The following is a 17,096-nucleotide window of genomic DNA, read 5'->3' on the forward strand; positions in this document are numbered from 1 at the left end:
CCCAGCGAGCAAAGATGGAGTGGAGCGTGGGAGGATCCAAAGTCCACTCGTGAGGTTGAAGGATGCGGCTGAGATTGTCGGCCAGGGAGTTCTGTTCGCCCTGGATGTAGACAGCCTTGAGAAAGAGACTGCGGGCCGTGGCCCAGGTCCAAATGCGAAGAGCCTCCTGACAAAGGAGGCGAGATCCGGTGCCGCCCTGTTTGTTGATGTAGTACATGGCAACTTGGTTGTCCGTGCACAGGAGCAGAACCTGAGGGCAAAGGAGGTGCTGGAAGGCCTTGAGAGCATAGAACATGGCTCGTAGTTCCAGGAAATTGATGTGATGACGACGCTCCTGCGGGGTCCAAAGACCTTGGGTGCGTAGGTCTCCCAGGTGAGCTCCCCATGCATAAGGGGAGGCATCCGTGGTGATGGTCATGGAATGCGGGGGCAGATGAAAAAGAAGGCCCCTGGAAAGATTTGAGGAGTTCAACCACCATTGTAGAGATTGCTGAAGAGACGATGTCACAGAGATGGGATGAGAAAGAAGATTCGAGGTCTGCGACCATTGGTTGGCCAGAGTCCATTGAGGTGTCCTGAGGTGGAGTCGTGCCAGGGGAAGCACATGCACTGTCGAGGCCATGTGGCCCAGGAGGACCATCATCTGTCTGGCAGAAATGGAGTGATGAAGGAGCACCTGACGGCACAGGCGGAGCAGGTTCCGCTGACGGTCGGAGGGGAGAAACGCCCTCATTAGTGTGGTGTCGAGAACTGCTCCAATGAACTGAAGGCGTTGTGTGGGAAGCAGATGCGACTTGGGGTAGTTGATCTCGAACCCCAGGAGGTGGAGGAGAGAGATGGTCTGATGAGTGGCTCGTAGCACAAGCGGAGACGTAGGTGCTTTCACCAACCAATCGTCCAAGTAGGGAAACACCTGGAGGTTGTGAGACCTGAGGAAGGCCGCCGCCACAATGAGGCATTTGGTGAACACCCTGGGTGATGAAGCGAGGCCAAAAGGTAGCACTTTGTACTGATAATGGCGATGGTGCACCTGGAATCTTAGGTAGCGACGTGAAGCTGGGTTGATTGGTATGTGAGTGTAGGCCTCTTTGAGGTCCAGGGAACATAGCCAGTCGTTCTGAGAGAGATGAGGGTAAAGCGTGGCAAGGGAGAGCATTCTGAACTTCTCCTTGACAAGACATTTGTTGAGGTCCCTGAGATCGAGAATGGGACGTAGGTCTCCTGTCTTTTTTGGAACCAGAAAGTAACGGGAGTAGAATCCCCGGCCCCTTTGTTCCAGAGGTACTTCTTCGATGGCGTTGAGGAGAAGGAGGGATTGGACCTCCCTCAGGAGGAGGGGGGTTTGAGTCGAAAGAGAAGCAGACTCTACGGGAGGATTGTCTGGTGGAAGAGTCTGGAAGTTGAGAGAGTAGCCGTGGCGGATGATGTTGAGGACCCACTGGTCCGATGTGATGACCTCCCAACGGCTGAGAAAAATGTGGAGCCTGCCTCCGATTGGTTGAGGGAGAGGCAAGGAAGGTGGAAGACTGGCTAAGCCCTGGAGAGAGGAGTCAAAAGGGCTGAGAAGGTTTGACAGGAGGAAGAGGCTTGGCAGGTTGATTAGACTGTGCACGAGCCTGGTTGTGGTGTTGTTGGCGAGCCCGCCTAGGTTGCTGTGAAGGCGGGTTAAGCGGCCTAGCGGAGAACCTGCGCTGGTAAGAAGACTGTGGTTTGTAAGGCCGAGCAGGAGGGGTCTTCTTCTTCGGTTTGATGAGAGTATCCCATCTGGTCTCATGGGCGGAGAGTTTTTGTGTGGTGGTATCCAGGGACTCTCCGAACAATTCGTCTCCCATACATGGGGCGTTGGCTAGTCGGTCCTGATGGTTGACATCCAGATCAGAGACCCTGAGCCAGGCCAGGCGGCGCATGGCCACAGCGATGGCAGATGCACGAGAGGTAAGCTCAAAGGAGTCATAGATGGAGCGTACCATAAATTTTCTAAGTTGAAGCAGGCTGGAGATGTGCTGCTGGAATAGTGGGACCTTGTGCTCCGGCATGTACTTCTGCATGGCTGAGAGTTGCATTACCAGATGTTTCAGGTAGAATGAAAAGTGGAAAGAGTAATTGTTTGCCCTGTTGGCCAGCATGGCATTCTGGTAGAGCCGCTTGCCAAACTTGTCCATAGTTTTGCCCTCCCTGCCAGGAGGGGTAGAGGCATATACACTGGAGCCTTGAGTCTTTTTTAAAGTGGACTCAACCAGGAGAGATTCATGGGGCAGCTGGGGTTTATCAAATCCCGGGATTGGAATAACCCTGTAAAGGCTATCCAGTTTACGGGGTGCCCCAGGGACAGTCAATGGATTTTCCCAATTTTTATAAAAAGTTTCCCGTAGGATGTCATGCACGGGTAACTTGAGAAACTCCTTAGGTGGTTGATCGAAATCTAATGCCTCCAGGAAAGCTTGAGATTTCTTGGAATCAGATTCCAGAGGCAAAGATAAGGCCCCCGATAACTCCCTGAGGAATTTCGAAAAAGAAGATTGGTCAGGTTTAGATGTGGTATCGGGGGTCGAGGGCTCTTCGTCCGACGACGATGCATCCTCCTCGGTACCGAGGGGAGATTCCTCCCAGAGGTCCGGGTCTCTGACATCGGTGTGTGCGTGCCGAGAGACTGGAGTGGAAGGCTCGGTATGATGAGCTTTAGACCGAGACTTGCCTGAGCGTACCGAGACGGTACCGGGGGATGAAGACCTGTGTCTGTCTCGGTCCCGGGAAGAACGGTGCCGGTCAGGTTCGCGGGAAGACCGGTGTTCCGCTCGGTCCCGAGGAGGATCGGCTGTCGTCAGAGCGACGGCCTCGGCATGGGCATGGATATGCGGTGCCGAGAGAATGGGCATGGAGGGGTCCATAGGTACCGATGGTGTGGATACCGGTTGGACGATGTGGGGCTCGGGCCGGTCTGGTACCGAAAGCAGCGGTGCCAGGATAGAGGGCAAGAGCTGTTTAAGTTGCGTTTGGAGTTGTTCCTGCAACTTATCCTGGAGGATGGCCGCAATGCGGTCATCCAGGGGTGGCACCGGAACCACTTTTTTCTGCTTTGGTTCCATGGGTGCCGCTCTACGCTCCGGCGATGAGGAGGCCGATGACGAGGCACTCACCGATATCGGAGCGGAGCGTTTTTTAGTTCGGCGTGGAGCCGAAAGAGCCGGTGTCGCCACCGAGGTGGGAGGGCGCTCAAGGGTGGAAGGCTTCTTAGCCGGCTTACCTGGCGCCGGCGGCGCCGATGTGATGTCAGGCGGTGTCGAGGTGGTCGGTGCCGACTTTGATGGTGCCGCAGTTGAAGAAGTCGAGTCCATAGTCGGGCCGGTGCCGAACAGGAGACTTTGCTGGATTTGGCGATTCTTCAAAGTGCGTTTTTTAAGAGTGGCACAGCGGGTGCACGAGTCCGCCCGATGCTCCGGTCCCAAACACTGTAAACACCAATTGTGTGGGTCAGTGAGGGAGATCGGGCGTGCACACCGCTGGCACTTCTTAAAACCGGGCTGCGGGGGCATGAATGGGAACACGGCCTCCGCAAAATCAAACCCCGAGGCCTGGATCGTGACAACAGGCCCCGCCGGGGCAAAGACAAAAAATGAAACAAAAAGAAATAATTTTTTTTTTGGAAATGAAATAAAAAAGTAACCCGAAGGTAAATAAACGAAAAAAGAACGCGAGCGGGAAGGCAAAAAGAGGTTTTCAATCGGAGTTGAAAAACGCACGTCTTCTTCGCTCCGCGGAAACGAAGAAACTGGGGACCACGCTCTCCTCCGTCGGGCGGGAAGGCACTCGCGCACGCGCGGTGCGGCCAACTAGAACTTTCTAGTAAAAAGGTCCGTACCGTGGGCTCCGTCGGTGACGTCACCCATGCGTAAAGAATATGCTGCCTGCTTGTCCTGGGATAAAGAGGCAATCCCTCTCACTGAATGAGCCTGAACAGCGAAAGGAGGTTGCTTTTCGCAAACAATATAGGAAGATGAAATAGCTGACCTAATCCAACCTGAAATAGTAGCTTTGGAAGCCGGCCTCCCCTTGACAGATTCGACGAAACAAAGAGATGGTCTGAGAGAAGAAAATCATTTGTAACCCCCAGGTAACACAAGATAGCCCTCTGGACATCTAGCACCTTCAAAACTTTATCCTTCTTTCTAGAACTAGAGGGCTGGAAAGCCAAAAGCCTAACCTGATTGGTGTAGAATGTAGAAACCACATTCAGCAAGAAAGAAGTGAAGATCTGCAAGGAGACCCCCAATTCTGTGATGCGGAGGTAAAGATCCCTGCAGGACAAAGCCTGCAATTCTGAGACACATCTAGCAGAAGTAATGGCTACCACAAAGACCATCTTGATAGTCAGGTTTATGAGTGTAGCCTCCTGCAAGGGCTCAAATGGAGGTTTTGAGAGTCCTCAAGCATGGTGTTAAGGTTCTAGGAAGGACAGAGCTGGTGAACCAGAGGCCTAAGCCTCAGGGCACCCTTAAAGAATCTTATAACATCTGAGTATATAAAAAAGGAAAACCTTAAAACCCTTGACTCTGAAATAGGAAACTCCAGCTACTTGAACCTTCAGGAAGAAACCACCAAACCCATGTACAAGCTTTCTTCAAGTAACGATAGCCACCACGATACTGAATCCTTGGTAGGGTCCAGCTGCTCCTTGTGACATCAACATTGGAAGGAATCCCACACCTTGTCATACACAGCAAAAGTGGCTGGCTTCTTGGCTCTCAGAAGCATACACACCACCAAATCCAAATAACCCTTCTAGCTCAAGAGCCATAGTGCTCCAGATCTTGCAGCACAATTGGGGAAGCCCCTTGAGCAGCCAAAGCCTCAGAGGGAGACTGTCCTGAAGATGCACTAGATCCATGTAACAGAGGTACTGGGACTAGTTCAGAGCTACCAGGATGATATGCCCTGGGTGCCGGGTTACTCTTCCTCTCATGGGCCAAGGAGGGAACACATACAGGAACTTGGCCGCTGGCCAAAGTTGAACCAGATTGTCGATCCCTACATTTCCATGCTTGTACCTACGGCTGGAGAAGCAGGCTGCTTTCTTGTTCCTTGCTGTTGCTATGTTGGTCTGCTCCAGCAGTTGATTATGGTCTGAAATGCCTGAGGAGAGAAAGTCAAATACAAAAAATGTGCACAAATTATCGTATCAATAAACAAAACTTAAACTAGCCACCAGAATGATAAGCTTTAAACAAGGTGTTAAAGCAAGGTGTTAAAGCAGTACCGCATAGGTTCCTCAGAATGCCACACGATTTTAACGTATGGTAGCTTGCTTTAACACCTTGTTTAAAGCTTATCATTCTGGTGGCTAGTTTAAGTTTTGTTTATTGAGGAGAGAAAGACCACTCTCCCAAGTCCAGAGTTTGTCTGTTGAGGAACTCCACCTGTCCGTTTTGCACTCCAATGATGTAGGCCACCACATTGACCAGAAGATGAGCTTCCACCCAGCAAAAGAAAGCCTTCACCTCCTTCTGGAGCCCGACACTTCTGATTCCTCCTTGCCTGTTGACATAAGCCACCACCACAGCATTGTCTGAAAACACTCTAACCATCTTGCTATCCAGCCAGGGCTGAAATTGCTTCAGTGCCAGGCAGATGACTTGGAGTTCCAGCCTGTTGATGAACCAACGACGTTGAGACGGAGACCACTGCTCCTGAACTGGAAAGTCCTTGCAATGAGTTCCCCAGCCCATGAGGCTGGCATCCGTTGTCAGAGTTGTCCAAGAGTCGATCCAAAGAGGCATCCCTGAAGTCAGACTGTGGACAGAGTTACCAGGCCATGCTGCAGCAAGCAGCTGTCATCCAGAGCAGTACAGCATGCAGAAAGTACCTCTATGGGGCCCAGTGAAATACAAGGGAGTGTTGTAGAGGGTGCATATGAACTGTTGCCCAAGGCACCACTTCTATCGTAACAGCCACTGAACCCAGGACTTGAAGACAGTCCCAGGCCACTGGAGTCTGTTGTTCCATGAAATCTGAAATTTGGCCCCTAAGCTTATGTTTGTGTGCCCCTGTATCAAAACAGAGACCCAGGTACTCCAGGGACTGGACTGAACTGGCTAAAATTGTCTCTTTTTCAAGTTGACATCCAGCCCAGACTCTGAAGGGTCATCATGATGGCCTGAACCACTCTCTCCACTTCCTCTGATGAATCAGTTGTCCAAATAAGGGCGGACAAGCTAACCCATTTTGCGGAGGAGGGCCACCACTACAACTATCACCTTGGTGAAGGTCCGAAGAGCCGTGGCAAGACCGAAGGACAGGGCTGTGAACTGAAAATGCTGTTTCAGGACATGAAAACAAAGGAAGCGCCTGTGTTCCGCAAAAATGGGAATGTGCAGATATTCCTCTGTCAGGTCCAGAGCTGCAAGGAACTCCCCTAGCTGCACTGAGGCAATCACTAACCAAAACAATTCCAAACAAAAATGAGGCACTTTGAGAGCTGCGTTGACGTACTTGAGGTCTAGGATTGGCCTCCAGTCCTTGAAGCTTTTCTTGGGCATGACCAAGTATATGAAGTATCTGCCGAAGCCCAGGTCTTTGTCTGGCACCTGTTTGATTGCCTGAATGTGAAGCAATCTGTTCAGGGTCGCCTGAACATGGGCAGTCTTTTCCAGCCAGCCCGTCAGCAAGTCCATGAGCCAGGCAAAGACAGGACGGACGAACTCCCAACTTGTAGCCATCCCTGATAACTTCTAGCATCCATTGGTTGGTCGTTATTGCCTCCCTTGCCTCAAGGAAGTCCTGCAGCTGGCCTCTGATCCTGAACAAAGGGTCTTGAAGCCTGGTGTCACTGTGAATTCTTGGGCTGTCCACCTGGATGAAAGGTGGAGCCCTGGGACCTTCTGTTCCCAGGTGAACCTCTATCGTGGGCTCTGAAAGGATCTCTGAGATGAGGATCCAAAAGAGAACAGGCACGAATGGCATGAGCCTCAAAAGGATCCATAAGTTTGCTTTTTAGCAACCAGAGGTCAGCTGTCCGGAAACGATTCTGTCCAATGTCTGATCCACAAAATCCGGCAGCTAGAATAAGCAGAGATCTTTCCCACTACACTAGGTCATAGCATCAGCCACATAGTCCACTCCTAGCAGCAACAGCAGGGGTGGTGGCCTGAAGTTGCCCCACCTGGGCTATGCAATTTAGAGAGGCGTGCTTGGGCAACAAAAGAGGCCGCCAGAGTCAAGGCCTCAAACTGCCTTTTGAGCAACATGTCCAGTCTGTGATCCTGTTGATCTTTAAGCACCACTTCTCCCTCATTGGGTAAGGATGTGTACTTTGTCACCTGAGCCACCAGAGAGTCCACTTTAGTCACTGCAAACATCTGCTGGACTCCTGGTCCATGGTATACAACTTAGAATAGCTTTTGCCACCCTAAAGGAACCCTCAGGATTTTCCCATTGCTCAGAAATCTGAACTTTCACATCCGGATACCACAGAAAGGCGGTAGGCTGAGAGCGGACCCTGCTGAATAGAGAACATTGGGCTGAGGAGGATCAGTTTTGAGATCCTTCAGAGACTCAATAAGAAGGTTCATCAGGGCAGTAGACTTGAATAGTCTGTGAACAGAGAGGTCCTTGCCCTGTGCCGCAGCAGCACTTACTCCCTGGTCTACTTCACTAAGAACCATGTGTGGCACAGTGGTTAAAGCTACAGTCTCAGCAACCTGGGACTCCCTGGGCAAGTCACTTAATCCCCCATTCCCCAGATACATTAGATAGATTGTGAGCCTGCCAGGACAGAAAGGGAAAAATGCTTGAGTACCTGAATAAATTCATGTAAACCGTTCTGAGCTCTCCTGGGAGAAAAGTATATAAAATTGAATAAATAAATAAATGTCATCCTTGACTGAGGTTTCACTCTGGAAAAGTGTCCAGATTATCATCTTCAGTGACCCCATGAGAGACGCAGGTCTTCTTAATGGAACAAATGCAGGATCCCGGGAAGGCTGCGCGGCCGGTCGCTCTCTAGCTGACCCAGAGGTGCGTTAGCGCCGCTCACATCTATAGGCTTGTCAGAGCAAGTTCACAAAGTCAGGTGTAAAGGGCATAGATGACTGAGAATTCCCGAAAAGAGGAGGGTTACAGCGCTTTCATTTCAATCTGGGGCCTCAGGACCCTTACTATGTGCTGGCACCACACTCTGGGATTCAAAGAACATAAGAACATAAGTATTGCCTCTGCTGGGTCAGACCAGGGGTCCATCTTGCCCAGCAGCCCGCTCCCGCGGCGGCCCTCGAGGTCCTTGACCTGTAAGTTCCCACCACCTGAATTGTTTATGCCCTAATCCTGATGTACCCTGTATAGTACCCCTCTATCTATACCCTGTAATCCCTTTCTCCTTTAAGAAGTCATCCAGGCCCTTTTTGAAACCCATTATTGTACTCTGTCCTATCACCTCTCCTGGAAGCACATTCCAGGTGTCCACCACCCTCTGAGTGAAGAAGTACTTCCTAGCATTCGTCTTGAATCTGTCTCCTTTCAGTTTTTCTGAATGCCCTCTTGTTTTTGATGTCCCCGCTAGCCTGAAGAATCTGTCCCTCTCCACCTTCTCTATACTTTCATGATTTTATAGGTCTCTATCATGTCCTCTCTAAGTCTCCGCTTTTCCAGGGTAAAGAGCCCCAGCTCCTCCATGCCCTTAATCATTTTTGTTGCTCTTCTCTGGACCCTCTCAAGCATCACCATATCCTTCTTAAGGTGTGGCGAACAGTATTGGACGCAGTACTCCAGATGTGGGCGCACCATTGCTCTATACAGCGGCAGGATAACTTCCTTCGTTCTGGTAGTGATACCTTTTTTGATAATTCCCAACATTCTGTTCGCCTTTTTTGAGGCCGCTGCACATTGTGCCGCTGGCTTTATCGTTGTATCCACCAATACCCCCAAGTCTTTTTCAAGGTTGCCTTCCCCCAATACCTTCCCTCCCATCGTATAGCTGTACATTGGGTTCCTTTTCCCTATGTGCAAGACTTTACATTTCTCTACATTGAAGCTCATCTGCCATCTATTTGCCCACTCACCCTGCTTGTTCGGGTCACTTCATAGATCTTTGCATTCCTCAACAGTTCTGACCCTACTGGAGAGTTTTGTGTCGTCCGCGAATTTTTTAACTTCACACTTTGTCCCTGTTTCCATGTTATTAATGAATATATTGAACAGCAACAGTCCCAGCACTGACCCCTGTGGGACACCACTCGTGACCCCTTTCCAGTCAGAGTAGTGTCCCTTAACTCCTATCCTCTGCTTTCTGCCTGCCAGTCAATTTTTGACCCATCTGTGCACGTCCCCTTCCACCCCATGGCTCCACAGCTTCTTTAGGAGGCGCTCATGGGGTACCTTGTCAAAAGCTTTTTGGAAATCCAGATATACGATGTCTATAGGGTCACCTTTGTCCAGTTGTTTGCTTATTCCCTCAAAGAAATGCAGTACCGTATTTTCACGTAGATAACGCGCACCCGTGTAAAACGCGCACACGGGTATAGCGCGCAGAAAACACAAATTTATGTACAGAAATTTTTATATACCGCGCACACCCGTATACCGCGCGTGCTGCCCGACTCTCCTTTCGCCCGCCCCAACTCTCCCCTCCCCCTTGAAGTCCTGTCCCCACCCTGAAAACCTGATGCCCTCCCCCCCCATGTGGAATTGAGGCACCCTGAGAGCTGCATTGATCATCTTCATGTAGAAGAATGAACTGAAATGCACAGAGCAATGTCAGAAGAGAAGGAGTTGAAAAATGTAGTTAATGCCTTCTACACAAACTCATGAGTAGGGAAACACAGCCCACTGGCCATCACTTTCGCACTAGAAATAGAATTATTAAAACAAAAAGCACAAACATGAACTCTATTACCCCGAGGGATCCAGCATGTCACAAAAAACCAATACAAGACTAAATAAGAGAGGTCCCTTCTCCTAAGAGTTTGTAATATGTTTTTCATCAATGAAACAAGTATACAAAATTGAAAAAAAAAAAAAAAGGAAGACTGTTAATTCCTAGTCTTGACCAAGCAAACCTTATGATCAAAAATTTGGGTCTCAAGCAAATCTAATTAGCTGGAAGGGTGAGCACCACCAAAAAAGGCCAGAGAAAGGGGATAAATTGCCATTAATAAGAGCATATTGTCAGCATTAGATGAGTATTCCAAAGCCTAGAGATATTCTAAAGAGCAAAAGAAGGTATAAGGCTAATTAATACATTGCGACAGCTGCATTATCCCATTAAGAGAACAAATGGACGAAGTTCAAAACTACCTACTAAAGGCCACTATTAAGCAGAGCTGACTGCTCTTAAGACCCCAATAATCTGCTAAAGCACCACCCGCTACTAGAATTATGGATATATCTAGCATTGGAGGACAATACACTGTACACCATGCAGTGCTGTCTGAGGCAGAACTTGTGCCTAGGTGTATGAAGCCCAGACTGGAATTCAGTGCCTGCCATCAGCTGGGATTCAAATAAACTGGCACTGTGGCTGGAGCCAGGTGGATTCATTACAGCGTGAAACTATAAAGAGACTTTTTTCTCCTTGTTCCTAAAATTTTGGAAGGGCATTTCAGTTTTCCAAAATATTTTCCACCCCTCTGTGGTATTATGTTCAGAAAGTAGTCCAATACCAATGTGTCACTCCACCTGACCAGTCCTATTGAAGACTTTTGGTCAGCCTGCCATTTCTTTACCATCCTGGATACAGTTTCTGGAATGATGGAGCAAGAATACATCTGGGATGAAAACAACAATTCAAACTTGGGCACCTAGGAACAGTGCGAGTATGAAACACAAGGCAGTCCAGTTGAGCCTTCCAGGAGTCCGCATTACATGCACACAAGAACGGCCCTCAGCTCACCAGTATCTGGGTCATTACAAAATATCCCAAGTTCAAAAAATTGGTAATATCTTATATGGTCACCATAATCTGAATCTTCGACGGTATGAATCGTGCATCACCAACTAGGCACTTAAATTTAATAACAGATTGGAAGGTATAATTCTAAGTCATCACTTTGTAACCACTAAGAGAGTTTAATCCAAAATTTGCATGCATAACCACTGTGGACCGATGAGCTTTTCCCCTCCGCAAATTATATATGGTCACCATAATCTGAATCTTCGACGGTATGAATCGTGCATCACCAAAATAGGCACTTAAATTTAATAACAGATTGGAAGGTATAATTCTGAGTCATCACTTTGTAACCACTAAGAGAGTTTAATCCAAAATTTGCATGCATAACCAATGTGGACCGATGAGCTTTTCCCCTCCGCAAATTGTTAATGATCTATTTGAAAGAAATGGTATTTGTTCAAGCCTTACGCTCTTCTTATGTGCATGTGTACAGAAATGTGTTCCAAACACTTCCAAAGCACACCATGCTTCTGTCATTAAATCTTGAATTATTAAAAGATGAAAACTGACTACCAAACATCTACACAACAAATATTCAAATAAGACAAACAATTGTTTTCTTCTTCTAAATTACTTGAAAAAGATACACTATAAACCTAAAAATGGTCCTCTCTAACCTAAATCTTAAGCAAGATAGGATCAAGGCATAGGCAAACAAAGCAAGTTCCTAGGGCCCAAATGTTGCAGTTATAATGGCTCCCAAGGTAGATTTCTGTCCTGGTCCATCTGCTGTTAGCAGAAAGGGGAGAGAGACAGAAGATCAGAGCCACAGCTGCCCCCAAAGAGCTGTGTATTCTACCCATCCTCGATGAATTGTGCCCCAGTTGACAGGAGTCATTGGTTGACTAGAGCTTTAACAGTTTTCTCCTCTGTGGTCAGAACTACACAGGAACAGTTTTGTGGAAATTTTAAAATGTATTTATAGAGGGTGCCAATGAGCTTGAATGGCTGGCCACCTAGTCTTGCCTAATAGTGGGTCACCTAGGGCAGCAGCTTCTTAGGGACAGCAAAGAGCAGCTACAGTCAAAGCAAAACAGGTCCTGGGACAGTCACACACACACTCAAAGAACTATCTTCACATACCTTAACCTGCATTCTATATGATTTTGTGCGATTATGATTGCTGAGTTTTATTATCAAAATCTTGGGGGGGGGAGGTGCTGAAAGTTAATAGAGGGGGGAGGAGGTTTGTTTAGGAACATGCACTTGTTTGCCTAGGGCCTACCAAAGAGTTAATCCTACAGTAATCTCAAGTACCTTGCTTTGCTCCATGTTCTGTCTTTTGGCCTCCCCTTTATGCATCTATTATTTCATATAATAGCTTCCCATTTCTTTTTCTATATATTATTTTTTCACATATATTACTTTTCCTCTCTAGATCCAACTGTCCAGTTTGCAATATAAATTAAACAAAAAAAGAAACCACATACAAACCCTCTCTTACCTCATCTCCTCTGCTGCTGCATCCAATTTGGCTTTCTTTCCAAAAATGGCATCTTCAGAGTCCATTTCCACTTCTCGTTTGTTTTTACCTGAGGGTCCCGTGGAACCAATTGGTGGCTTACCATTAGCCCACTTTCTGCAAAAGCAATAAGGGAATGTAAATTTCAATTCTGTCAACACATTCCTAACCTTTTATATTTTGAACTAGTGTTTAAGCCCATTACATTAACAGGTGCTAGAATAGATTAGTCTGATCCAGTATGGCTATTCTTCTTATGTCTTACCCCCATATTCAGGCTCCCATTTCCCCTTTTACCTTCCCTATTTCCACCAGTTTAAAAATCTGTCCCCTTTCTCTGTCCATCACCTCCACAGAACTCCCTCTCCATTCCCCCTTTCCCCATCAATCTTTGCTTCTGCATCTTCACTTATTCTTCCAGCTCCTATCTTCAGCCCCTTTCTCAGCCCCAGCTTCAGTCGCAGTCCTTTTCTCTCACATGTCCCCTTTTGTAGCCCCCTTATCCCACCTCTCTATTTTTTCATCCCCAGCTCCCTTCTCTCACACATTTCCTTTTTGTTGCCCCCCAATCCTAACCCCCTTCTCATACCTGCTCTTCCAGCCCTCAGTTCTAGCCCCAGTCTCCTTAGCACACCAGGAAATACTTCTTCACAGAACGGGTGATTGATCGATGGAATGATCTTCCCCACCAGGTCGTCGAGGCCAGTAGCGTGCTCGACTTCAAGAGTTGATGGGACAAACAGGTGGGAGTACTACAGAGTTATGCTCAATCGATAGATACTCCAGGGAGGAAGGGTCCTTGAGTGGGCAGACTAGTTGGAGGGAGGGTTCTCAAGTGGGCAGACTTGTTGGATCGTCGGCCCTTTTCTGCCATCATATTCTATGTTTCTATGTCTTCCTTTTCAGCCCACAAATCCAGACCCCCTTCTCTCACAACTCACCTTTTACAATCCCAAGCTCCAGCCCTCTTCTCCAAACTGTCTTCTTTTAACAGCCTCCTACACCAGGTCTCTTTTCCCCTTTAAAGCCTCCTCCCCTCACATGTCCCCTTTTTTCAGCCTCAGCTCCAAACCTTTTTTAGCCCCCCAGCCCCCTTCTCCCATCTTTTCTCTTTCAGCCTCCAGCCCCATCCCTCTTCTCACATGTCCCTTTTGCAGCCTCCTTCTCACACATATCCCCTTTTCTACCCCCAGCCCTTCTCTTACGTATCCCAATTGTCAGCTCCCAGCTCCTTTCTCTAACATGTTCCCTTTTTACAATACAGACCCCAGCTCCAGCCCCCTTCTCCCACCTACCCCTTTATTTCAGCTCCTAGTTCCCTTCTCCTATTTGACCCTTTTTCCCTCTGAAGTGTGGCTTGCACCCTGGTCCAATGAAATCAGTTCCCATTTGCTCTGGAATACCGACAGCATATCGTGCGCTGAGACGTTTCCCTGCTCGGCAGTTCTATTATACTGCGCATGCGTTTTAATGTAGCATGGAGGCACGGAGTTTCAATCGTAGTACAAATGCACTAACTAAGGTATTATTATTATTATAGATAAGATTAGCTTATAAGTTGAAATTGTATATTTGAGAACAAAGTCATGTCACAAAATAAAAGACACACTTTTACAGGGATAGCTTCATTATTACAGGAGCCACAGAAAGCTAAACTTTGAAATTTTTTAACCCGGTCCATTTTTTTCAGCCCACTTTGAGGCTTTTTATGTACGTCAATTTCAAAAAATGAAAATCTGCATTAGCTCCATTGAATAGATCGTAAAAAGTTGTATAGGATTGACAAGTTTCATTTTTTTAGATTCAAAGGTAAAGGAAACATTTTGACTCAAAGTTGCCAAAATTGTGCAGGGATATTGTTTGGTATAGTATCAAACAAAGAGCTATACCTCCACAAGTATTCTACTGGAGGATCTTAAATTTTACCAGAGTTTGTTTGGGTCATGTAAGATTTAGCATAAAAATTCACGATGGTGAGGTGGGGAGCCCTAGAACACTTGACTCGGAATGACCCATTTGTGAACAGTGCAGTTTTGGGATCTTACCAAGGAACTTCAGCCCTGGATGGGCCACTGTAGGAAACAAGACACTAAACTTGATAGACCTTTGGTCTACTACTGCTTTCCCTTAATTATAGCAAATCCCATTGACTACCACTCTCTGAGTTGTTTCTCAATCAATTTTTCACTCAGTTTAGAGTAGAGGTCTCAAACTCTTTGCAGGGCCACATTTTGGATTTGTAGGTACTTGAAGGGCCTCAGAAAAAACAGTAAATGTCTTATTAAAGAAATGACAATTTTGAATGAGGCAAAACTCTTTATAGTTTATAAATTTTTCCTTTTGGCTAAGTCTTAATAATAATATTGTAATTTATAGCTAAAGAGACATTTGATCAAGAAACTGTTTTATTTTACTTTTGTGATTATGATAAACATGCCGAGGGCCTCAAAATAGTACTTGGCGGGCCGCTGGTTTGAGACCACTGGTTTAGAGGTATTTGATCCCACTAAACAGTCTTCTGTATGGGACAGTGTCAAACACTTTACTGAATTCCAGATACTGCATCACCTTTCTATCACGACGGAAAATAAGTTCAATTACTTTATTACGGGCCCAAAGGTACGAGGGTCATACTGAAACTAATGAGCAACAATTTTTAAAAAATTAGAATTTATAAATGTAGGAAAAACAAGTGCCGGTACATCATCTTAATGTACAGATTTTATTTATTCATTTTCATTTTTTTTATTCATTCATTTTAATGATTTAGATTCCGCATATCCTACAATTCTATGCGGATTACAAATTATTCAGGTACTCAAGCATTTTTCCCTATCTGTCCTGGTGGGCTCACACTCTATCTAATGTGCCTGGGGCACTGGGGGATTAAGTGACTTGCCCAGGGTCACAAGGAGCAGTGCGGGATTTGAACCCACAACCCCAGGGTACTGGAGCTGGAGCTCTAACCACTACATCACACACATTAGTTTCTATCACAAGACCACAGGCAGTAGATACAAAATGGCTGACATTGATGTTTCGTTAACATGCTATTACTGAATTCCTTGTTAAAGAGGAAATCCCCACTACAGAAATTCTCCAAAGACTTTAGCGTGCATATGGAGATGTGTGCATGGACGCTAGCAGTGTTAGGAGATAGGTGAAACATTTCAAAGATGGAAAAACGAGCATCCAAGATCAGCTTCGTAGCTGCCGCCTTCACACTGCCTGCACTGAACACAACAAGGAAATGGTTGATGACATCATTAAAGAAAACAGATGTGTCACTGTGAATGAAATTGCAGCAAAACTTGGAATAGGACACTGTGTAGTGCAGGAAATGATTGAAAGCTTAGGCTATCGAAAGGTTTGGGCCCACTGATCCCTCATTTGTTGACCGAAAACCACAAAGTTCAGAAAAAAAAAACCATCACTCAAGACCTTCTTCAGAGATATGGAAATGAAGGAGACCTTTTCCTTTCTCTTCTTATATTTTAAGTTCTTGTAAACCGTGCTGAGCTCCACTTCCGTGGAGAGGATGCGGTATATAAACTTAAGGTTTAGTTTAGTTTTTCTGCACCCTGCCTATACTCCCAATCTGGCACCCTCCAACTACCATCTTTTCGGTCTTGTGAAGGAACGGATGCGAGGCCAACATTATGAGACAGTGGAGGACATCCAGAAAGCAATGCGTCTGTATCTTCAGGCAGCTGGAATGGAATTCTACCGCAAGGGAATTTTCAAGCTTGCAGAACAATGGGAAAAATGAGTGCAGAGAAATGGCAACGACATCGTTTCCCTGAAAATAAGGGATAAAACAGGAGAACCAAATCCACAAACTCAAAGAAAAAAGTAGAAATGTCCTATATAAACTGGTGGACTCAACCTATTTCATAAATGTCCTTTAATTCATCCAAAAACTCATTGACTCAACTTGTACATGTTTTGGCCGGAAAGGCCTGCTTCAGGAGTCTAAAAATATAGAAATACATAAATTAATATGACAACAAAACAAGTATAAAATGAAGTTAAAAACAATAAATGAACACTACCGTATTTTCACGTATATAATGCGCGCATTATACACGATTTTACAAACCGTGCATAACCATGCACGTTATACGCGTGAGCGCGTTTTACAACTTTTTTTTTAACATAGTTCCCCCCCCCCCCCCGATTCACCCCGCAGGACCGCTCGCACCCCCACCCCGAAAGACCACTCGCACCCCCACCCCGAAAGACCACTCGCACCCCCAGAGCCTCCCCTCCCATCATGGAGAAGCTCCTACCGTTGTCCTGTTGCTTCCTCTGCCGGTGGTCCCGGCCCTTCTGTGAGCCCTGCGTCTGCTGCTTCCTCTTCCGGTGGTCCCGCCCCTTCTGTGAGCCCTGCGTCTGCGCTGCTTCCTCTTCCGGCAGTCCCACCCTTTCTCTGACGTCAATGCAATACTTTTTCCTTTTTGTTCTCGCTATAATTATTTCATGTATCTCACAATGAGGACTTGAGTTGAATTAAGCCTGTGTTTATTTAGTTTATCTTCTTATTGAAAAGTTTTATATTTTAATTTCTAATGTAATGTACTATTCTTTTGACTTAAATCCTTTCTGTACAAGTTTTATAGTTGGAATGTAATATAAAATCAATAAATATATAAAGTAAAAAATAAAAGCTTATACATAAATAAAACCAATGATTAA

At 46.5% G+C, this 17,096-nt stretch overlaps 1 protein-coding gene across 1 annotated transcript in view; it reads right to left on the minus strand.

The window, feature by feature from the left end:
* The window catches only part of MTREX (Mtr4 exosome RNA helicase), a 311,801-nt gene that overhangs the window by 282,872 nt on the left and 11,833 nt on the right, over positions 1-17,096 (minus strand). The window contains exon 2 of the mRNA XM_033931296.1: positions 12,384-12,518. Coding sequence (XP_033787187.1) covers positions 12,384-12,518 — 135 coding nt within the window. The remainder of the gene's footprint in view (positions 1-12,383; positions 12,519-17,096) is intronic.

This window comes from Geotrypetes seraphini, chromosome 1, assembly GCF_902459505.1.
Source record: "Geotrypetes seraphini chromosome 1, aGeoSer1.1, whole genome shotgun sequence".
Classification (NCBI taxonomy): domain Eukaryota; kingdom Metazoa; phylum Chordata; class Amphibia; order Gymnophiona; family Dermophiidae; genus Geotrypetes; species Geotrypetes seraphini.